The sequence below is a fragment of the Carcharhinus amblyrhynchos genome, chromosome 6 (assembly GCF_965287045.1).
Source record: "Carcharhinus amblyrhynchos chromosome 6, sCarAmb.v2.hapA, whole genome shotgun sequence".
Taxonomy (NCBI): domain Eukaryota; kingdom Metazoa; phylum Chordata; class Chondrichthyes; order Carcharhiniformes; family Carcharhinidae; genus Carcharhinus; species Carcharhinus amblyrhynchos.
The window spans coordinates 5,140,076-5,164,752 of NC_137329.1; the positions used below are offsets into that span (position 1 = coordinate 5,140,076).

The 24,677-nt window shown below is 40.4% G+C and overlaps 1 protein-coding gene across 1 annotated transcript in view; it reads left to right on the forward strand.

Annotated features, from left to right (window-relative positions):
- The window catches only part of api5 (apoptosis inhibitor 5), a 35,060-nt gene extending 15,600 nt beyond the window's left edge, over positions 1 to 19,460 (forward strand). The window contains exons 6-14 of the mRNA XM_080189855.1: positions 2,341 to 2,547; positions 3,965 to 4,069; positions 5,723 to 5,812; positions 9,191 to 9,372; positions 11,859 to 11,952; positions 13,078 to 13,134; positions 13,468 to 13,544; positions 15,399 to 15,532; positions 16,083 to 19,460. Of these exons, the coding sequence (XP_080045981.1) occupies positions 2,341 to 2,547; positions 3,965 to 4,069; positions 5,723 to 5,812; positions 9,191 to 9,372; positions 11,859 to 11,952; positions 13,078 to 13,134; positions 13,468 to 13,544; positions 15,399 to 15,532; positions 16,083 to 16,162 (1,026 nt within the window). The 3' untranslated portion in view covers positions 16,163 to 19,460. The remainder of the gene's footprint in view (positions 1 to 2,340; positions 2,548 to 3,964; positions 4,070 to 5,722; positions 5,813 to 9,190; positions 9,373 to 11,858; positions 11,953 to 13,077; positions 13,135 to 13,467; positions 13,545 to 15,398; positions 15,533 to 16,082) is intronic.
- The last annotated feature ends 5,217 nt before the right edge of the window (positions 19,461 to 24,677 follow it).

Genomic DNA, 24,677 nt, shown 5'->3' on the forward strand with positions numbered 1-24,677 from the left:
TTCTAGTGGTTGAGTCAGAATTCCACTGAGATCTGATCACAAAGGCTGGGAAATTCCTCAGATCTGACCCCGCTTTGCTCCCTAACTAGTCTGAAGTCCATTTATGCACGCAAGCAGGGTTTTTGTCACACTTCTGGCAAAGCAATAACAGTGGAGCAGGAACAACTCCTAGAATTTCTGAAGTCAGAACTCTCACTGTGGAAATGCAAAAGCAAAATAAGGAAAATGCTGGAAATCTAAAGTGAAACATAAAACTGGTACTGGAAATGGTCAGCAGGTCAGGCAACACCTGTGGAGAACGAAACTGAGTTAATATTTCAGGCTAATGACCTTTTGTCATAGCTCATTTTAGTTATTGAATTTCATTCACGCATTATAAAATATACTGACAGGAGAGGTAAGGGTTGTAGGGGACAGCTAGAGAAGTGGAGTTATAGCTGCATTCGGAACAGCTGTAATCTTATTGAATGACAGAGCAGGCTTGATGGGCCCAATGGCCTGTGTCCTGCTGCTATTTCTTACGATCTTAAAAATTTCCAACTCTTAGCTGAACTGCCAACATGACACTTTGTAGAAGGTATGAGTTGGCCCAAAAAACAGTGATGTTCCACTCCTTTGATTTAGCTTGAGGCGCAGTATAGTCTCAAATAGTGTGATTTGGACATATTTAAATTTCTAATATTGGGACGAATCAATGCTGGCATTTTATTTTCTAATATTAGAATAGCCACTTCCAAGTGTCACTGAGAATAAAGCAGCAAGTGCACTTCAGTACCCATCTGCAGAATTCCACTTGGAGCAGAACCGCAGCATTCTGATTTTTGTGGTATAAAGTGAAGGATCATTCATTCCATCAAGCCCTGTGCCTGATGTGCACTGTTTTGAACTTACAGCATCAAGGTGTTCAGCTAGCTCAAACCAAAAATGCCGAAGTAATTGAGTACTAAAAGAACATAAGAAATAGGAGCAGGAGTAGGCCTTCGAGCCTGCCCCGCCATTCAATAAGATCACGGCTGATCTGAAGTGGATCAGTTCTACTTTCCCGCTTTCTCCCCATAATTCTTAATTCCCTTGTCTGTCAAAAATCTATCTACCTGTGACTTAAATATATTCAGCAAGGTAGCCTCCACCACGTCAATGGACAGAGAATTCCAGAGATTCACCACCCTTTGAGTGAAGAAGTTCCTCCTCAACTCCGTTCTAAACTGCCCCCCCCCCCCCCGTATTGAGGTTGTGCCCTCTCGTTCTGTTTTCCTTTCTAAGCGGGAAGAATCTCTCTACCTCTACCCTATCTAGCCCCTTCATTATCTTGTAAGTCTCTATACGATCCCCCCCTCAGCCTTCTAAACTCTAACGAGTACAGGCCCAGTCTATTCAATCTCTCTTCATAAGCTAACCCCCTCATCTCCGGTATCAGCCTGGTGCACCTTCTCTGTATTCCCTCCAAGGCCAGTATATCCTTTCGCAAATGAGGGGACCAAAACTGCACACAGTACTATTAAAAAGCTTTTAGTAAAAGCTTTTACTAATGACCGTGTACTTTTTACACACTACTGCAGCTTTGATTTTAAAACACAACACACACAATCCCTTCAGTGTAGAAGGAGGCCATTCAGCCGTTGTGTCTGCACCAATTCTCCAAAAGAGCATCTTACCCAGGCCCACCCTATCTCCGTAACCCTGCAGGTTTACTATGTCTAATCCATCTAATTTACATATCTTTGGATACTAGTGGACAATTTAGCATGGCCAATGCACCTAACCTTCAGAAAGGAAACTAAAGTTTTTAAAGTTTATTTATTAGTGTCACAAGTAGACTTGCATTGACACTGCAATGAAGTTACTGTGAAAATCTCCGAGTCGCCACACTCCGGTGCCTATTTGGGTACACTGAGGGAGAATTTGCATGGCCAATGCAACTAACATCACACCTTTCAGACGTGAGAGGAAACTGGAGCACCTGGAGGAAATCCACGCAGACACGGGGAGAACGTGCAGACTCCACACAGATAGTGACCCAAGCTGGGAATTGAACCCGGGTCCCTAGCGCTGTGAGGCAGCAGTGCTACCCACTGTGCTACCGTGCCATTTGTTGATTCGTATGTTTGTGGATTCACTATTTTTAAAAAAAGAACAGAAGAACCTTATTCAAACTTGTTGTTAGGGTTTTTAATTTGGACTATACAGAATTCAAAAAAGGGTTCAATCAAATCTAGAAAATCAAAATTCCAAATATACAATCATGAACAAGTCTGGCCTCTCTCCTGAAGTTATTAATGCAGAAATGTCGTTTGTAAGGAGCAACATTTATTTCATAATGTGTTTTTATTTTTATGTCAGGTGCTGGATGATGTGACAGGAGAGGAGTTTGTTCTATTCATGAAGATTCTTTCTAGCCTGAAGAACCTTCAGACAGTAAGTGGTCGGCAGCAGTTGGTCGAGTTGGTGGCTGAACAGGCAGATTTAGAGCAGGTGTTCAACCCTGCAGATCCAGATTCTGTCGACAGACTACTACAGTGCACAAAACAAGCAGTGCCACTTTTCTCGGTAAGGCTCACTTTATTTTCATTGAATTTCAGAATTGTTCACCAGGTTAATTTCTGCCTTGCCCTCGGCAAAGTGGCTACTTTGTTAGCCAGGCAGCTGGATGAAACCTGCAATTTTACAGTTGGATTCCACTAACGTGTGCAATAGAAAGTCCTGAATCTGCTGTTTCAGATAGCCATTCCTGCTTTTGAAGGTGGGCAGATCCTTTGTTCTGTGTCTAAGAAATGGGCCTAATATCACTGATGCAGATTTTAATCTCAATTTGATTTACATAGGTTCATGTGACCAGGTGCATTGGCAATTAAAGTTTATTCCTCTGCATCAACTGGGCTTTAAAATGAGAATTTGAGTATTTCACACTTTTCTTGAAATGTGAGGGATAGTGAGGATGGTTGTGAAATAGATCATAGCATCTTTACAGTGGAGAAGGAGGCCATTTGGCCCATCAAGTCGGGAACAGCTCTCTAATAGAGCATCTTACTCAAGCCCAATCCCCATAATCCGACATATTTCCCCTGCTAATCCTCAGAACCTACACGTATTGAGACATTAAGGGGCAACTTAGCATGGGCAATCTACCTAACCTGCACATCTTTGGACTGTATGAGGAAACTGGAGCATCTGGAGGAAACCCATGCAGACACAGGGAGAACACCAGAAAGACAGTCATCCAGGGCTGGAATCACTGAAGCAGCAACGCTCACAACTGTGCTACCGTGACACTCTAAAATGTCAAATTCACTTTAGAGCCTGCCTCTATTTGATAAACCAGACATTCAGATAGGGAGAGTCCGTCTTGTCAAAAGGAGCACTTAACAGGATGTGGATGAACTGTAATGGAGGCGAGGTAGCAATCTATTGTAGGGATAGTGATTGATTTGATATTGGGTTGGGGGGGTCGGTGGCGGCGCGAGGTTGTTGAAGCTAGACATAACAGAATAGCAGCAATGAGCAGGCAGCATTAAGTTTAATCTGAACAGGAACCAGTTAAGGAGAATGGATTTCAGACTTTAGTGCCAAATCTCTCTCAAACTGAACGGAACTAATGTGGTTGGGTCATAACTGGAGAGTGTTCTAGTTTATCCCCAACCTAATGTTAGCATTTATGGAGTTAAAATGGTGGTGGAGAGCCAAAGCTTCAGTATTGTCTATGCACAGATAGAAGTTGATCAAATATTTATGACTGGCAGATGTTTTGCCTGAATGTTAAGAAGAGAGTTTGAATGTAATGATAGTGACAAGAATAACAGTGGAACTGCCGACCTGAATCATTCCAGTGCTGGTAGCTGCTCCAAGGAAGTTACAGGCCATGGATTCTTAACTGATGAAAATTAGAATCCTAAAAAAAGATCAAGTTTAGACAGAAATGATCATTTTTACTTGTGTCTTTTACATTCAGTTTTATTTGTACTTTCAGAAAAATGTGCATTCAACTAGGTTTGTCACCTACTTTTGCGAGCAAGTGCTGCCAAACCTCAGCTCCCTTACTAGTCCAGTGGAAGGACTTGACATTCAGTTGGAGGTAAGAGAATGGACTAGATTGATTTGTTATTTTTGCAAAATAAGTAGCTTTGACAACTTGACTTGTTCCATCAAAATACAAGGTTCCCTGTCAATTTTTTTTGTACCTATTAAGGATGAAGCTATTTTAAATTGTTTCTGTGTTATCTGAAGCAATAGACATGGGAGAACTTTTGCAAACAATTGACTGCATGTTTAATGTAAAATCAATTAAGTATGGCTATACCTTCTTTTAAGTAGTCCCAAATAGAGTAGTTTCATTGCTATGTAGTTTTTTAAAAGATGCTACCTGTATTTGTTTTAAGTACCAGCTATCCTGTTATGAAATAGTTGGAAATTGGGTGAAAAGTTTTTGGTTACTGTCTACGTTGGTACCAGCCTGGTGGATCAATAAAGGACCGTTTCTCCATTCTCTTGAACTTTCGGGTCAGGTTTGATCTGCACCACCCACTGTGGAACACGCTGTTGATCTATTCTGTTCCTACCTACTCCCACACTTTGGAACACACTTTTCCTAACGGTGGCCAAAAACATGCTCTTTTGAATCCACACCATGGACTTTACATGTTGTACAGCAGCACGAGGAGTCCACGGCTGTTTGCACCTTCATTTGCCCTGGCAGCACCAAGCCTGAATGCCAGACTGCCTTGCCCCAGATCCACCCTGAACAATTACAGTGGCAAAGCAGAGTGCCAAGAGGAAAGCCATGCCAATCAGCGCCCTAGCCACTGAGGGAACGGTCATTGGCTCTACAGAAGAAGAGGTCCAAAGCCAAGAAGATGTCCAGTAACGGGACACACATCGGTGTGTTGGGGGTAATGCACACAACCTGGTTATTGTAAGAGGTGGTGCAAATTAACGTGAGAATATATGGAAAAGCAAGCTCTGAAAATATTTTGGGAATCTATTTTGTAGCTGTAATTGTGAGTAACCAGGAAAATCAAAACCTCTTCTCCTTAGCTCTTTACCATTTCATTGGGAATGTGTAAGTTTTATTGACAATGTGTTTTGTTTATGTCATCTTCAAATGATGTATTGGGACTGGATAATTTGAGTTGGGAACACATCTGATACTGCATACACATCGATGGGAGAACTTGCTTCAGTATCAGCAGTTCCAACTTAAAATGGGGAATTCCTGTACTTATTCAATTGCTCTCCAGTCTGAGTGATCTTCCAGCTGCACCGTTGTTTGATGCATAAGTAACGATTTGTCGATTAAACCACTTGATTCCAGATTGGTGCCTCTGACTGCCTTAATTTGAGTAGAATCAGAGTTAAAAAAATTTTTTTTTTAAAGAAGCAATATTTTAACGAGGGCACCAATGCACTGTGAGGATGTTGAGCTATTTAGGGATCCTGGCTCTTGTGAGCCATGTGCCATCCTCACCACAAACTCCCGTTTTGAGAATGACTAGGCAACGGTGGACATGTATAATATATCACTGCTTTCCTTAAAGTGCATCCAGGAAGGTTGTTGGACATAGCTCCTCAAAATGTTGACCTAAATTCACAAATTAGTTTCAAAGCTAGGCACGTTACAGAATTCCTTGACGATTTGTATTTTAAGGAATGATCCTTTAACTGTATGTCAGTGTTAGTATGTTGAGATGTTTTTAATAGTGTCTAAAAGCTCTGTATTTTAACTTTACAGGTTTTGAAGTTGCTGGGAGAAATGACACCATTCTGTGGTGATATGGAAAAGCTAGAAAGTAACTTGAAACAGTTATTTGAAAAATTGCTGGTAAGCATAAGCCATGGATAACGAAGGAGGTGAAGGAAAGTGTTAAATTAAAAGCGGAGGCGTTTAGAGTAGCTAAGAGCAGTGGGCGAGAAGAGGATTGGGAGAGGTTTAAATGTCAACAAAGATTGACAAAGAAGTTGATAAAGAAGGGTAGGAGAAACTATGAAGCTGGGCTAGCGCTTAATATAGAAAAGGATAGCAAGAGTTTTTATAAATATGTAAAAAGGAAGAGGCTGGCTAGGGTGAACGTTGGACCCTTAGAGGATGAGAGGGGGGACTTAGTGGTAGGGGATAGGGAAATGGCTGAGGTCTTGAATAACTTCTTTGTTTCGGTCTTCACGGAGGAAGATGTGAATAATTTGCCGGGTGTTAGCGATGGAAAGGTGGTAGGACTGGAGGGTCTCAATGACATTATTGTTACTAGAGAGGCAGTGCTCGACAGACTGGAGGGACTGATTGTGGACAAGTCACCAGGACCGGATGGAATGCATCCGAGGGTTCTGAAAGAAATGGCGGAGGTGATTGTGGATGCCTTGGTGGTTATTTTCCAGACGTCGCTGGATTCCGGGCAAGTGCTGGAAGATTGGAAAGCGGCTAATGTTACGCCGTTGTTTAAGAAGGGTGGCAAGCAAAAGGCAGGGAATTATAGGCCGGTTAGTTTAACGTCTGTTGTAGGTAAAATGTTAGAATCCGTCATCAAGGAGGAAATAGCGAGGCATCTTGAGGGGAATTGCTTGATAGAGCAGACGCAGCACGGTTTCGTTAAGGGGACGTCGTGTCTGACAAATTTATTGGAGTTATATGAGGATGTGTCTAGGGCGGTGGATCGAGGAGAGCAGGTGGATGTGGTCTTTCTTGATTTTCAGAAGGCGTTTGACAAGGTACCTCACAAGAGGTTACTGCAGAAGGTAAGGGGGCATGGAGTTGGGGGTAGGGTGTTAGCGTGGATAGAGGATTGGTTGTCAAATAGGAGACAGAGTGGGGGTCAATGGGTGCTATTCGGATTGGCGGTTGGTGACTAGTGGAGTGCCCCAGGGGTCGATGCTGGGGCCTCAGCTATTTACCATTTATATAGATGATCTGGAGGAGGGAACCGAGTGTAGGGTGTCGAAATTTGCTGATGACACCAAGATTGGTGGAACGGCAAATTGCGCGGAGGGTGTGCAGAGTCTGCAGAAGGATCTAGATAGGCTGGGCGAATGGGCCAGGAAATGGCAAATGGAATTTAATGTTGGCAAGTGCGAGGTGGTCCACTTTGGTAGGAATAATGGTAGGAAGGACTATTACTTACGGGGCGAAAAACTGCAGCAGGCAATGGTGCAGAGGGACCTCGGGGCCCTTGTGCATGAGTCGCAAAAACCCAGCCTGCAGGTGCAGCAGGTGGTCAGGAAGGCGAATGGGATGCAGGCCTTCATAGCGAGGGGGATTGAATATAAAAGTAGGGAGGTCTTGCTGTGGCTGTATACGGCATTGGTGAGGCCGCAGCTGGAGTACTGTGTGCAGTTTTGGTCGCCGTATTTACGCAAGGATATTTTGGCCTTGGAGGGAGTGCAGAGGAGGTTTACTAGGCTGATTCCGGAGTTGAGGGGGTTGAGCTATGAGGAGAGGCTGAATAAACTGGGCTTGTACTCGTTAGAGTTTAGAAGAATGAGGGGAGATCTCATTGAGATGTATAAGATGATGAATGGGATGGATAGGATAGAGGTGGAGAGGCTCTTCCCGCTCAGAAAGGACAGTAGGACTAGGGGGCACAGCCTCAAGATAAAGGGGGGGGGGGGACGGTTTAGAACGGAGTTGAGGAGGAACTTCTTCACTCAAAGGGTGGTGAATCTCTGGAATTCTCTGCCCGTTGAAGTGGTGGAGGCTGCCTCGCTAAATATTTTTATGACGCGGGTTGATGGGTTTTTGATAAGCGAGGGGATTAAGGGTTATGGGGAGAGGGCCGGAATGTGGAACTGAGACACGACAGATCAGCCATGATCTTATTGAATGGCGGGGCTGGATGGCCTACTCCTCTCCTGTTCCTATTTCTTATGTTCATGCACTTTACTCTGGAATGTGTAATTGCAGTGTGGCTCACATACACGTGCCAGAAGTCTCACATTCAAACGTACAGTCCTGTTCTTCACAGACAGAAGAAACATGTCCGCACATTGCGCTTTATTTCAACTAAACAAACGCTTATGTAACAGTTATTCCATGATTCATTCTCCAGGACAATGCCTTGACCAACCAGAGTCGACCTACCCTTGAATTTGATGAAAACTGGGCAGTTAACTGTTCCATGCTGTATTCTCCATAGCAACCATTTCACAATCAAAGTCCACTTACCAACCAGTCAGCACTGTCTTCTCATGCAATATAAATAGCTGTTTCCCCATTACTCTTGGTAATTTCTTGCACACTGTCCGGATGAATGCAGCACAAAAAGTTTTGATTGCATGGCTATCAAATGTATAATAGCTAATGGTATAATTGTTTTCATTTCTCTTTGGTTACAATTTTTACTTTGCTGATCACATTATTTGTTCCTTTCATAATTTTTACTTTGCATTGTTTCAAATGATTCTAACATCATTTTATTCAAAACTACGTTTTGTGAAGTTGTGAGAGAAACAGTGAAACTAAAAGCAGGAGTAGGCCATTTGGCCCTTTGAGCCTGCTCCACTATTATAATCATGCCTGATCATCAAATTCAATATCCTGATCTCCCCCCCACCCCCAATATTCCTTTAGCTCCAAGAGCTATATCTAATTTCTTCATAACCAAATATGGCTCTTGCTGATTTCTTTAAAAGCAGGTGACTTTTGTCAGACACTTGCTGACACGTTTATCTGGTTTTGTCGTTAAGAACTGTGTAAGCTTGGATGAGATTTTCTCCATATGCAGTGTAACTTGTGGAAAATCATACATAGCGGGAGAGCAATGGTGTTAATGGCAATGTCAATAGACTAGTAATTCAAAACCCAGACTAATACTCTGGGGACATGGGTTCAAGTTTCACCGCGGCAGCTGGTTGATTTTACATTTACATTCAATGAATGAAATCAGGAATTGAAAGCTAGTCTCAGCAGTGGTGATGTTGAAACTATCATTGATTCCCATAAAAACTCCATCTGGTTCACTAATGTCCTTGAAGGAAGGAATTCTGCCTTCCTGACGCAGTCTGGCCTACGTGTGACTCCAGATCCACAGCAATCTGGTTGACTCTCAACTGCCCTCTGAAATGGCCTAGCAGGCCATTGCAGTTCAGGAGCAATTGGGACGGGTGATAAATGCCAGCCAACACTCACATTCCATGAAAGAAATAAAATAATCTTACAAATGCTGATCAACAAATATCTTGAAGTTAATCTAGAATTTCTGAAAAAACCCAGGAATATATGCCGTTGCCCCTGGAAGAGGCAGAAAATGGTGAGAACGCAGGCAATGAGGAGCCCAAACTACAGTTCAGTTATGTTGAGTGTCTGTTGTTCGGCTTTCATCAACTTGGAAAGAAGCTGCCTGATTTCCTCACAGCAAAACTCAATGCAGATCGACTGAAGGACTTTAAAATCAGGTGGGACAATTGTTGCTTGTTTACATCTTTCTGTTAAAAACTATTTCTCTTCTAAATTGTATTAGTAAACAAACTTGAACGTGATCTTCCTCTTCTCGAGTCATTTGCACAAATCATTCCTACGTTTTTCCGGTAAATCTAATGAGGAAGATAGTTCAAGTTCCGGCTAGCTAATAGTAAGCATAGAAGTAATTGTTGGTGCTTGTAACTGCTTTGATATGTGTAGAGAGATTGGAGAAGCTGGGGTTGTTCTACTTGGAACAGACAACAGTGAGCAATTAGATAGTTATTCAAAATCATGAAGGATTTGATGGAGTAAATAAGAAAACAATGCAGACAGGCCAATAGACACAAGGCACGAACTTGAGTCAATTATCAAAAAGAACCAGAGATTCTTTGACATGAGGAAAGTTTTTTTTTCCCTGCATAAAGCTGATAGTGATCTGGAATACATTCTCAACAGGGTGTTAGAAGCGTCTTCAACAGTAACTTGCAAAAGGAAATTGGATAAATACTTGATGAGGACAAGCTTGTAGGGCTATTAAGAAAGGTGTGTGAGTGGGACTCGTTCTACCGAAGAGTTGGCAACGGTGTGATAGGCTGAATGCCCTCCAATGCTGTATCATTCTAGAATAATACGATAAGATCTGCCCTAGGAATGGCCAGTTAATCTGAGGTGTAAAGTGAGTTCTTTACTTCACCTGGGTATGTTGCATTGGTAGACTATCTCTGAAGTTCCTGCTGGCTCATCCTTTCCGTCGCTTGAAAGACATCGCTTCTCAATCACTGAATAGAAATTGTGCTTTTCCCATTTTTATTGTAATCCTACATCAGCCATCCATGCAATCTTTCAGCAATTTCCAGTTTAGTGTAAATTGTAGCAGTAGTTCAGGGCCATGCTCTCACAAAATTGGGTTATTACTTGAATTTGCTTTGCATGCAACTTCTCAGTAAGATGAATTATTGCAGTTAATTACATAAAATATGAAGCAAAGAAACAGGTCATTCAGACCAACCTGTCTGTATCACTAAGAAGTCACAATTATTTAGAATCATGAGCATTTGGGGTGCTGCTCCTTCATCAGGTGACTGGAGAGCTCTGGACTTCAACCTGATGTTGTGAGACTTTTTTTTTGTGCCCACCCCAGTCCAACATCGATATTTCCACATCAGGTTTGCATCAGTTTTTCTCTTCTACTTGATCTTTCTCTTGTTCTTGCCATGTTTAACTTTTCTGTATTCCCATCTCCTGCATCTGTTTGTCTAGCCTCCCCTTAAGTATATCTGTGCTATTCACTCTGACCTCTCCATGTGGGAGTGAGTTGCCATCCTCATTACCCTTGGTTAAAAGACTTGCCGAATTTCCTATTTGATATTTTGAGACTTTTTTGATGACCTTTAGGTATGCTCTTCCTCTGCAAGTGAAAGCACTCTCTTTTGTCTTTTGTCTTTCTGTATTTCATCATTTTAAGATTTTGTTTTTTGAAAAGCATTTGGACAATTACATAGGTAAGATGGGTGTAGAGGGATATGAGCCTAATGCGGGCAATTGGGATTGGTTTTGGGGTTTTTAAAAAAAGGGTGGCATGGACAAGTTGGGCTGAAGGGCCTGTTTTCATGCTGTAAACCCCTATGACTCTAAGACACTGTGAGGCCACCCCTCCGCCACCACTTTTAAAGAGAAAAGCGTTTCAGTCCCTTCATCCTTTCCTAATATTTACAACCTCACATTTCTGGTATCTTCCTTGTCAATCTTATTTGCATCATCTCCTCCAGCTCTATACATTTTCTTTTTAATGTGGTGATCAGAACTGTACATGGTTCAAGTGTGGCCTAACCAAGGTTTGATAGAGACTTAGCATGACTTCCCCACTTTTTAGTTGTATCCGTCTCACTAAACTGTGGCGCTTGGTTTGCTTTTGTTGTGGCATTTTGCCCTGTATCACAGCTTGTAATGATTGACATATATGTATTCCCAGGTCCCATTTAGTTTCTTCCCAACTTTTTAAAATGTAAAGTTTATTTATTAGTCACAAGTAAGGCCTACATTAACAATGCAATGATGCTACTGTGAAATTCCCCTAGTCGCCACACTCCAGTGCCTGTTCGGGTCAATGCACCTAACCAGCTCTTCTTTCAAACTGAGCGAGAAAACTGGAGCACCCGGAGGAAACCCACGCAGACACGGGGAGAACATGCAAATTTCATACAGACAGTGGTCCAAACCGGCAATCTAACCCAGGTCCCTGGCACTGTGAAGCAGCAATGCTAACCACTGTGCCACCCCTTTCTCACCAAAATGTAACCCCTGCAGAAGTTCATATGCTCATTCGACAAGTTTGTTTGTTACTTTGCAATTTGTTGTCTTCCTCCATAATGCAGAAAGAAGTGGGTTTAAATTTTGGACTTGGAGCTAAGAGAGCAATCTAGAATATGTTACACTACCCTCTCCCCTCTGATTTTAATTGTGTGATTTTTATGTTCAGATTGCAGTATTTTGCAAGAGGTTTGCAAGTTTACATCAGACAGCTACGTCTTGCTCTACAAGGAAAAACTGGTGAAGCTTTGAAGACAGAGGAGGTATGTATTCTCGTACATTGGTTTTTTGGACATAAAGAATGAGACAGCTGGGAACAGCTTAGGTTTCCCAAGCCTTGCCAGCCACAGAACTCTTTTGACATCCCAAGTGAACTGATGGATCTCCTTTAAAAAAAAAAGGCTTATTGTATCGAAGGATTAAATCACAAAACAAAATAGTTATTATTGCGCATTAGGTACAAACATGCACTTGGGGATGAGAAAAGTATCAGCCATGATTGAATGGCAGAACAGACTTGGCTGAGTGGCATAATTCTGCCGCTATGTCTTATGGTCGGAACACACACACACACCCACCCCCCGCCGTGTCTCCGGCCTCACTTCCCTGTATTTTGATCGAAGTATTACCAGTTCATCCAATCAGAGGCTGGCTTCTAGTATGCCCATCAGTCACCAAAAACATGAAACAATCACCTTCAGTTGGTTAACCTGGAAGGAAGGTTTTTTAAATTTGTAACAGCCGGACTAACCGTGGAACCCCTGTCCAGTATGGGAGCCCCTTCTTAGATAGCTTAGCACAAAAGAGTTACTAAAAAGTGTCTTTTGTTTCTCTTAACAAGTGGCTATGGTGAAAGAATCAATCCAGACTGGTCTTTTGGGTTCAAGCCAGTTTATTGTAACACATGCTTCTCGGCCTTTTGGCTAAGACCAGGTGTAGTTTTGGCATCCTGCACTTGGTTGAGGTCATGAGATGCGCTGAGGCTTCATTTGAAGCAATTTTTAAAAGCAGCATTTTGGCCTTTCGGCTAAGATGCAAATGAGATCAAGCCTTGAAGGAGGTGCAGTGCTTGCTCTTGTCAGCTTGGATCGGGAATGTCTCACTAGCTGAGACTTTGAATTGGACTTTGATTGAATTGAATTGGATATAAACCAAAAAAAATCACATGTCCTCAGTGCTACTGCAAGGAGCTCTCCTCCAAAGTATTCCAGCTGTCTCTTGGACAATCGATGTCAAATGTTTAACTTGCAATTCCCTTAACAAGGCAATTTCCATGCACTGTAATTAATACTACATTGACACTTAGGACAGAATTGTGAAGCTTCTAACAATGTATTTTGGAATGTAAAAATTTATGTTTTACACATTGCGCTGTTCCTTTTCCACAGAATAAAATTAAAGTTGTTGCATTGAAGATAACCAATAACATTAATGTTCTCATCAAGGTAATAATTTTTAATATCATTTGTACAAAAAGTGACTTATTTTAGGATGTTATGCATATAAAATTCTTAGTTACCTACAGAGCTTGGAATTGTTTTAAATGTTGTCATATTGTTCAATACCAATAAATGACAGTCTGGTAAAGAAAAGCTACCGTATTGCGTTGGCATGTGCAGATACCTGCCTAGAATCGATGAAGATTTTTAAATGCTGCACTTTAATACCTTGAAACGTATACTTTTATACAGTCAGCCAAATAGGTTATGACTGACACCTGGGTGCTGTAAATTGGGCTGAAACAGCATTGTATAACCTGCACATTTTGTTTTGGTTAGGACCTGTTCCACAATCCTCCCTCTTACAAAAGCACAGTCACGCTTTCATGGAAGCCCGTACAAAAGGTTGAAGGAGGGTAAGGTTATCTTTGCATCTTCTAACATTGTACACTGTTTTCACTTCTTGCTAATAATCTAATGCTAAGAACCTGTGGCAATAACTCAAGATTGAAAAAAATCTTCACATTGCAGCTGAGTGAGGCTTGATCCCAATAACTGCACTATTTTACCATGGTTATTAATATTTTTAAACAAAATCTGTGGGATTCTTTATTTTAAAAGATCTGAAATCTACACTATAAATGCATGAGTCCAAAGGTGTGCAGGTTAGCATGTTAAATTGCCTCTTAGTATCAGGGGGATCAGCAGGATAAATATGTGGGGTTACAGGGATAAGTTCTGGCTGGGATTGTTGTTGGTACAGGCTCAATAGGCCAAAAGGCTTCTCTCTGAACTGTAGGGATTTTGTGATAAATGATAAATCAGTTGTTAAGTAGTTGGAAAGTCCTTATTGGAAAAGATTTGAACACCATGGAGAGAGTTCAGCAGAGGTTTGTTAAGGGGATAAGGGATTTGTTTATGAGGACAGAGAGGGTATCAATTGATAATGCTCAAGATTTGATCTAGTCTATCCAGCAAAATTGGGATAAGTTAATTTGGGAAATTGGCACTGCTTATGAAATCTTGTGTATTTTCTGTTATAGCCTAAGGAATGGAAGTTTTTGAATTGTTTTTGATCTTTTTAAATTTGTCATTTGATCTATTTTCAATGCAAAGATGGGCTTCAAATTTTCAGTTTTGATGTAGTTTTGTACTATTAACCTTAGAACTGCGAAGTCTAATAGTTAACTAGCAGGAAGACTCAAGATGCAAGTACAGAGAAAACACGGCAATGAAAGAAGTGGATCAACCAAATTGGTGTTTAATTTCATCTCCTTTAGCAAGACTAGTGGGTAGTTAGGAACTGACATGAAGTTTCTAGATGTTGACCATGTGACCACAGTTTTCATCTTGGCTGCAAAATAGGGAGGCAAACTTGCATTTATATAGCACCTTTCATGGCCTCGTGATGTTCCAAAGTCCTTTACAGCACTTTGAAGTGCCTTTGACATGTGGACATCATCGTAATGTAGGAAACAATGAAACACACCACAAGCTCCCACAAACAGCAATGTAATAATGACTGATTTGTCTGTAATTGTGGCATTGACAGAGCAGTAGATCTGGAGAGGCATATCTGGAATAACTCCACATCAGTACTGAGGTCCCAAGTACCCTCTCCACTAGAAAGGGTGCTTGGGACCTTAATTTAACACCTCATTTAGAAGACAGTACTTCAACACAGCAAGTGCCTTCAGTCCTGCGCTAGAGTGTCAACCTTGATTTTTATGCACAAGTCACTGAGAAGAACTTGAACCCACAACCTTCTGATTTAGACACAACTGAACCACAGCTGACACTTAGAAATTCCAAATTGACTGAAGTTGTATCATCTGACTACCAACAGAACTATTCTGGTATATATCTACTGCATTGCTACAATTTGCTGAAGGTGCAAATAAGTTTGTGTTTTCTCTCAGGAGGAATCTCAGGGGGTCATTAGTTTGTGTGATTCTCTCCCCCAGAGAGCAGTGGAAGCTGGGTTATTGGGGATGGAGGGTGGAGATTGTGGGGAGGGTGGGGGGAGGACTGGTGACTGATAGGAAAGTGGAGCTAAGGGCAGCCATGATTTTACTGAACAGAACAGACTGGAGGGGGCGCATGCACGGTATGAACTGACAGCAGGAATTTCCCTAGCTCAAAAGCTAAACATGTGACTGTGATAAATAAGCACTTCATAATTTCTGCCTTAACCTAATATTTCTTTATATAATTCAGTAACTTTAAGTAATAGAAACTTCAAGGCTAATTAATCTGGTTGATGTTAATAGGCAAAAGCGTATGGCTGAGGAAAACACTTCATCCCCTCCCAAGAAACAATCTCCAGCACAAAAGCGGGACACCAGGCAGATCTACAATCCACCCAGTGGCAAATACAGCAGTAATCTTGGTAACTTTTCATATGGTAAGCTATGTCAAGCAAATTGGAGATCCTGGCAATTTAATTTTTCTACAGTGATAATAATAGATTGAATAGCACCAATGATGGAATATGGGTTTGTCCGTAAGTCACTAAGTTTCTCAGTTTAGCAGTTTGCTGTGAAGAAAATGCCACCCACAAGACTATTGAGTGTTTCACCATTATGGCAGAGGAAGACATCACTGCCTGGTACTCACCCACCATTTGGTAACTGCATCAAAGTGGCCATGTCATATTTGGGTTTGAGTTGTCTATCCTCGCTTGGTTTATGTACCAGCTAAAGGTAGTAAATAAATAGCGAATCTGTGGAATTCCCTGCCTCATTGAATGTTTTTAAGGCAAAGATAGATCGATTTTTGAACAGTAATGGAATTAAGGGTTAAGGTGAGCAAGCGAGTAAGTGGAGCTGAGTCAACAAAAAGATCAGTCATGATCTAATTGAATAGCAGATCAGGCTCGAGGGGCCAAATGGCCTACTCCTGCTCCTAGTTCTTAATAAGAAAACACATTTAAGTATTATTTTCTTTCTTTACAGAACAGCGAGGAGGTTTTCGTGGGGGCAGAGGTCGAGGCTGGGGCGGACGAGGAAATCGTAGCAGGGGACGCCTCTATTAAACCTGAAGGCTCCTTCATCATTGTCCATTGTGCAGCAGTTACTGTGTATTATAATCTTGGGATCGCTACAGAGCACCTGCGAGAACTGCTAGGAGCCTTCAAAGCAGAATTCTGTATTTAAGCAAACCTAATTTCTAGAAGATACCTTTGTACATTTCAACCTATGTTTATATGTGGGAACGTGAAGCTGTTTTCCAAACCCACACTCCTGTTCCAAAATGTGCTTTTTATTTCGTTTTCTTTGTTTTATACTGCTGTTCCGACATTTTATAATAATTATAGGCTGGGTGAAATTTTCAAACAAAAAGCACAGCAACAATTGACATTCCAAAATCCATCTTGGCAAAGCACCACGGTAAAACTAAAATACGGTAGAGATGTTTGTGAGCAGCTCCCACGCGTTCTCCAACTGACTTTCCCACAAACGTGATGCAAAACCTGCATGCGGGACAATATTAAGAACTGGTCCTTTCGTGATCTGCGGCCTGTATGGCAAGTTATGAGCCATACACTTGATGCCAGTGCCACCAGGCAAAGTAACATCACTGTTCATGAGAAGATTCATGCAACACTGGCACTGTCAAATTTTGGGTTTCATACTTCCCTTAGTGAAACTTGTAACATTTTAATTCCCTTCAATAGGTTCCTAGACTGGATAGCAGAGAAGCAATGTCTTTCAAGTGATGGCATTTTAGTACCAATGACTGAGACAGCCCTCTGCTTTTTTCGTCCATTTTCCCCAACTGGATTATATTTTGCCTTTTCCCAGTTGAGATTGGTGGATTTAATTGTGTGGAAATTGTGGCTAGAAATACACTTATGTAGAGGTGTATTAGTGTGCAGCCTGAGACTTGGGTCAAATGTCCCACCTTTCTGAAGCTAGGTAGATGCAACCCGATCTCAGTTCAACATGTGTCCTTCAGCAAATTAATGGCACTATCCCTATTGATGAACATAAAGCTACATGCTGTGATAAAAAAAAATCTTAGTGCTGTGCAGTATTTGTGTAACCTGTTGCATTTTTATGATGTGTAGATTAACTGTTGAGTGCTATAGTACTGAAGTACTGTATTCAAAAGAGTACTTGTAGTTTAAAAAAAAATGATTTGCCTGATTCCAAAGCTTTGTCTGCATTTGTGCTTTGACCTCCCCGCCCCCATTTCTTTGCCTATCTGCATGGCCAATAATCTTGTGATATCAAATATTACCTCATTGTGCCTCTACATTGTACAATGGGCTTCATTTTGATGTCAGAAGTCAACAGTCATGAGGTAAGTTTTCTGAGCTATGCCTTGCTAATTCCTGTTTTTTAATCCCTTTTCCCCAATAAACCAATAACTAACAGCATAATATTTTAGCTGATCATTATCTATGTTTTAAATTGAGCATGAAAATCATTGAGCTGTTGGGTTGGACACTAAACCTATTGAAAGAAATGATATACTGTTTATTTGCAGTCTTGTGAACAAACTTACAACCGGCCGTAGGCTGACTCTTATTAATGTATTTCCACTGTAGCCTCCAAATGCATCAAGTAATGACATCCCACTTCAGTTCTGCATTAGGTTTAGATTGTGGGAATTGCTGTACTCTTAAACATGATGTTAAATTATGGTTCCAGTGATTGATACAGGGACACCACAAACAGCAGTGTGATAGTGAATAAACTGCAAGCTGTCACGCATGATTGTGTCTTGGTCTTGCGGAAAACCTGCTGTGAAACTTCCACTCTTTTTGTTATAGTGGGTCCAGCATTCTGCATTTGAACTGGGGCAATTTAAGGCAGTTGCTCTTGTGGATTGTGAAACAGCGACATGAAAATTTGGCAAAGTTCCTTTACCATGCACAATGGGATGTTGAAGGCCATGGTAGAAATGTTAGTGGTAGTGTCAAAATTTGACGATGGACAAAAATCAAAGTAGTGAAACAAATGATCCTGAAGTACCATCCATATATGGATATGTTTGTTCTTCAATATTAACTGCCATTGATACAAGTAAATATGAGTAATGCAGAATCACTTAACTATTGTTGCTTAACTACCGGGATTTTGAATTTACCATAGTGCAGATTTGTGTAATATTAGCTGTATTTTGGAAGCTTGCTGTTGGAGGTGAATGAATACTTTATCCGGACATCTGCATGAATAATATTTTCGTATTCATTTTCTAAAATCCAGTCATTGTACAGCTTTTCTTTGTGTGGAAGCTACCTGATAGAGTACCTATAAAGAAGGTATTTGTGAGGAAAGATACTTTTTCCTTTTGTAAATTATACAGTGGAACCTTTTTCTTATTTAGTCTTTGGTTTGCAATGTAACAGTGCCAGACCATTTTTAGCAGCATGTGAAAGGTTCCCGTTGTCTTTCTTATTGTGCAGAAAGATTTATTTCAACACTTGGATTAAATAAATGCAAACTCAGAAGCTGAAAGTATGATACGTGCTATCTCTAGGCCGTAGGTGAAACACGCTCTTCAAAGCTGTAACTGCATGTGACGTTTTTATAGGGCTGTCCTTACATATTTAGAGAACGCTTTTTTTTAGATATTTGCTAGTTCTATCAATGGCATTGCAGCTTCTGTTTAGAAATGCAACAAAGTTCATTGTCGCCGCCGCCTCATTTTCTTTCAGTGGAAGGAAATGTAAGCGTTGCCCCATCCTTTTGGAATAAAACATTTTGTACAGCACTGCTGCATGCTGAGTATTTTTGTATTGTGCACCTATAATCAATTAGTAAACCGTGATGAATGATAGAATCTACATTGTCAACTTATCAGGTTTTCAAGAACTTAACCAATAACTTGAAAAGATTAAGTATTTTTATAGGCCTGTTTTTGATCTGATTGTATAGATAGTTTTTTTTTAATGTGCAAATGTATTGAGATCATCTTTGGCAAATGAATGATGAATTTGTAATCTGGCAAGTCTAGAAGTTGAGTGCAGGTTCCCAATAAATTGTTGCTGAATAGTAACATATTCAATCAAAATTTAGACATTGACACTAGACTAATGACAAAGAAAAATATCAGATGTTGCTGTGCCGACTAGCTGTAGGATTCCAAATGATGTGCATTGTAAATGGGGGCAGCAAGTGTTTCTAATTGTGAGGATAGGTATGCCAAAATGTGTGTCAAAAGGTGATGTTGCATATTTGGACCTGTATCAGAAATTTGAAGAGCAAATGGCTCCCTTTATTGTTTCCCAAAATATATTTGACTGTACACCTCATCAGAAATTACTACGTGTCTCGTTCCTACTTATTTTGTTGGATTACATTAAATGTTTTGTTTTCTACTTCTCCTTTCGTTACTTCCACTAATTTGTAAATCTTCTGATCTGGCAAATTATGCAATAAGAAACCATGAGAGGAAATGTCAAAGTAGACCAGAAATGTACTGTAAATCGCTTTAAAAAAAAACAAGGCATAAACTGCTCTTGTGTTTCTTATGCACTGGCATCCATACCCATATAATGTACATTGTCCCTTAAGCTGCTTAAAGTCATTCCAACATTTTCATGAGTGAAATCTCTGGTATTTAAGTTCATGAAGTCTTGATCTCATTTGTGCAATTGCAAAATTAAATCAACATTACTGTCATTTTGATAGTATAAGACAATAAGCTCACCCCCCCACTTAGTCACAAATAGGATGTCATAATGTGCAAAAGTACAGTAATTGTGTAAAGGAGATTGAATATATTTATCTGAAAAACTACTCAGTTTTTTTTCTTAGCATTAAAGCTACATAAAACTTGAGTGCCTTGCTGTAGTACTTCAATGTAGCTTCAGCAACACCCTGAAAATACTAAAATATCAAGTTCATTTAGATGCTTACTGCATACAACTTTCTTGTCTGCAACGTGTTCTCAACTCTGGTCATTCACAAAATTATTTAAGTTTAAATTTTAATTATGAAACGGCAATATATGTCTGATGGAAGCAGAGCTATTTCTGGAAGGTATTCCTTTTAAAAGCTTCATTTCAATCCATATTACCCTCCTATACTGCTTGGTGTGAAACCTTGATCTGTACGCTCAGTACACCTGAGTATTATTCAAGGGATGGCAACGAAGAGGGACATACATGAGCAGAAATACACGTCTCTCATATGTAAACAGGGTTGGTAAGTGAATCTTCACGGTTTAGGAAAAGATTAATATTCTGTGCCACTTGGGTAAGCTGCACCTGTCATCTATTTACTGTATGCCTCTAATTGAAAGCGGTATCTAAATCTCCGAGCCTGGTAGTGATGGCACATAGTGATATAGTAACTCACTGCGCAAAATAAAAATAGAATATGCTGATGCCTGTGATTTCTCTAAATGTTGACTTCCTGGTTCCTGTAAAGAAAAATAGACTTGTTTCTTAAATAGCTCAGTCACTGTAATAGAACATCAGTAACCAAGTTGGACGTGATGATGTTGGCTTTAGATTGGGTGGGTGCAGTAAGAAGCCTCACAACACCAGGTTAAAGTCCAACAGGTTTATTTGGTATCATGAGCCTTTGGAGTGTTGCTCCTTCATCAGGTGAATGAATGATGACTGACATGACGGAGCAGCACTCAAAGCTAGTGATACCAAGTAAATCTTTTGGACTTTAAACTGGTATTGTGAGACTTCTTACCGTAACCAGAACTGAACGTAGTATTCAGGCTGTCATCAAACGAGGGAAGTATAGTTTAATTTTCCATGACTTGTATTCTAATGTTTTGACTACTTAGTTCACTTGGCTTTTTCAATTGCTCTGCACTTATTGGACATGTTCACTATATTAAGACTCAAGTAGCTCTTTGAACTTAGCCTTGGCTTGGTTCAGCCTTGTTCATGAATTATCGCCCATTTTTCCTTCCTGTATGCCATCTCTTATGCTTGTCTGCATTAAATTTCGTACAAATTTTTCAACCCAGTTTACTCATAATTCCATAACTCTTCAACTGCCTGTTGATTTCACAGTCTCTCACAGGCTTGGTTTCATTTGAAAATTTTGCCAATTTACTTTTGAGTTTCAGAATCCAATGGAAAAGCTAATGATCACAGCCCAACTTAGGTGCCAAAAACACTCTCAACTCCCAACACCCATCACTCAACATTATTCAAATACCCATTGTTTTCTACCCTTGAGCAATTTTCCCTGAACCCCTACAGTTTTGAACTGGACAAATTGCCTTTCACATAAGGCCTTTTGATGATTTCAAGTCTTTCCTGGAAAATTGCAGCTTCAAAGATATTGTGAAGCTTGACCAGACTGAAATGCTCTCACTCTGAGTCCATACTTACTGCTGATTTACCCTATTATTGCACAGCTAATCTGCAAGACTAATGGACCTGCATTTGGCCATGTTTGCCTTGTCACCTTATTTTTGTTTCTAATATCTCTTCAATTTCTCATGAGTCCATGGTAATTATCAAGATCTCAAAAATCACCCTGTTTTCTCTTGAATGGCATTTATCCTTGTGGGCTATCACTGGAGATTTACTGCTCATGAAGCTCTTTTAGCTTGTTCTGTGCTTCGATTTCCTGTAGATCAGAATAATTGATTTTGTTGTTTGTGTGGAATATCGATAACATATTATCACTGGAGACATTGACATTTACAGCATGGAAATAGGTCACTTGGCCCAACTTGTCCATGTTGTCCTTTAACCACCAGCGTGCTGGTGGTTGAAGGATGACATGGACCCCAGTTGCCCACATTTGGCCGATATCCCTTTATACCCATCTTCCCTATATAACTGTCTAAATGCTTTTAAAAAGACAAAATTGTACCCGCCTCTACTACTATACAACTTGTTTCAGACACTCACCACCCTCTGTGAAAAAATTGCCCCTCTGGATCTTTTTGTATCTCTCCCCTCTCACCTTAAACCTATGCCCTCTAGTTTTAGACTTCCATACTTTTGGGAAAAGATGTTGGCTATCTAGCTGATCTCATTATTTTATAGACCTCTATAAGATCACCCCCAAAGCCCACTACATTCCTGTAAACACCTTTTGATTTCTTGCAGCATTTTTGGTCAGTTTCCATTCATTTTCATTTAATTTGTGCAGTTTGCCTTTCTTAATTTGAGGCATCTATTTATCCCATCTAGGCAATCATATTTAAACCTAGAGGGGCTTGATAGAGGCAGTGCTGAGAGATTGTTTCCGCTGTTTGAAGAATCTAAAAAACATTCTCAGGATAATAATTAGACGAGAGATGTAAAAGGCTGTCAACTGACCGCCATCTATTTTACACCTATACAAAGTTGATACCTACCCCAGTTAATCGGCCCAAACTATGATATTCCCCAAAATAAGCAGTTACTCAGGAAGGGCTAGTAATTGCAAATTAATAGCATGAAGTGCATTCAGAAAATCAATGAAGGACTGTTTATTTTTGATAATTTGTACAGAGTTGCTTTTAGTTTTAAGACTAAGTTCATTCCATTGAGCCAAATGGGAGCAGGATATCAAACAAATGTAAATTATTTATAGTTTGCTATGTCTTGGATTAAAAAGTAGTTTTTGATTTTTGCAGTTTTGAAGTCTGTAGTAAACAGAGTTGTCAGAATTACAAGGCGAGCATAAAAGCTGTTTCCACGGTTCCGCAGGGTTTCATATTGTATGGAATTTAATCTTCTATGCAATGTGTGATTGAATTATCGATGTACAAAAATAAACTATCGATATATCTTTAATATATTAACCATGTGTCTGCGCACACTTCCTGTCTGCAAAATGCAACTTGTCATATTTGTCCATTTTTGATATAATTTCCCAGGTCCACATTCAGAATAGACTACCTATGCAGATATGTCTTTTTATTCATTCGTGGGACATGGGCATGGCTGGCTGGCTCGCTTTGGTTGTCCATCCCTCGTTGCCCGAGGGCAGTTGAGAGTCAACCACATTGCTGTGGCCCTGGAGCCTCACCTAGGCCAGACCAGGTAAGGACAGCAGATTTCCCTCCCTAAAGAATGTTAGTGAACCAGATAGGTTTTTCCAACAATCAACAACGGTTTCATGGTCATCAGTAGATTCTTAAGTCCAAATATTTTTTTCCTACAGTAATTATGCTACATTGATAGTTATGGAGATATCATTTTGCATTGCAGTTTCTACTGCACAGAAAAGTGTCGTCCAAATTGCTGTCTATTTTCTTCCATCAAAATATATCAGAACAGAATGGCTGACTTTAAAAATGGGGACTCACTTATATGCAAATACTTGATCCAATTATACTCTACTTCACCCGAAACTAAACTTTGCACCAGTGATGCACCAATGATTATGAAAGTAAAATTGATCTGATCAAGTTGGTGTGCAACTTGGAAACCATTCTAAGTTTCACAACACTTTCAGAGTGGCTGATCATTGCTGTGCAATTCATGATATCCTGTTGTTTTGTAATCAACTTGAAATTTAATTTCTTGCCACATAACTTCAGCTCTAAAAGGATTCTGTGGATGTATTTATGCTCCGGATAATTCTTATTGCACTCTGGAACAAAAAGCAAAACAGCAACTGGGGATTTCATATCTGATGCAAAAGCCCTTTTGTGCTGTTGAATTATTCCAGGCTTTGGGGGCTACTCAAAAGTTGCTTAATGTATAACATTGATATCATGCTAACGTCAAGAATTTAACTCTATTTTGTCATGTGTATACTTGCTGTAACATGTCTGAACGTAATTCTGTCACACTTTGCATATCCAATGAAAGGAACTCTCCAGTGTTACTCAACTTGAAGTCAATTTGCCCTCTTTACTCTTTCTAGTGATACCTCAGTCCAGTTTGCCTTTTTTTTAGAATGCTTATTTTGATAACTGTATCAAAAATGACCAGGGAGAGCCTGCATACTGTGCTGCAGTGTTGGCCAGTATCTTGCTGAGAGCCAATATGGGGAGAGGGAGAGAGAAAAGCAGAAAACAACAGAGAATGTTTTAAAAAAAAGTGCAAGTAGATTGTTCTGTGCATGGAATTGAAGGTTTGACAATGTGACGGAGAAAGTCTGACTTTCGTTCCTCTTTCAAACCCCGGACAGGTTCACTATCATGTGATCCATTTCCAGGTGTCAACCCACCTCAAACTGCCAGCCATCCCGCCCTCTTCTGCTTTGCTCATGCCTCCTTTTCCACCCGTGGTTTCTGACCATTTGATGTAAAGAGTAAATCCTGGACAATCCATTCAGACCAACCTGAAACTGGTTTTCAAAACGAAGAGCTTGGAGTATGGTGTGTTCGTAAGCAGTTGAATGCAGAAACTGAATATTTTTCACTTGGTCTCAGATTGAGTTGCATTCTGAGTCTGCTGTAGTCCAAATTCTAACATACTGCTGTGGCCATCTCAATTCTCCTATATGCAGGAACCCTTTCCCTCCCTAGTACTATCACAGCTAGAAACCTCTCTACTATTTCTAGACAATGATACCTTCCACTACTTCGTTCCTAATCATGCTCCCCAATGTTTCTAGATTTGGATCTACAATCAATACAGCCCTTGTGTGAGTTCTCAACACCTAGACAGTAGACAAGAT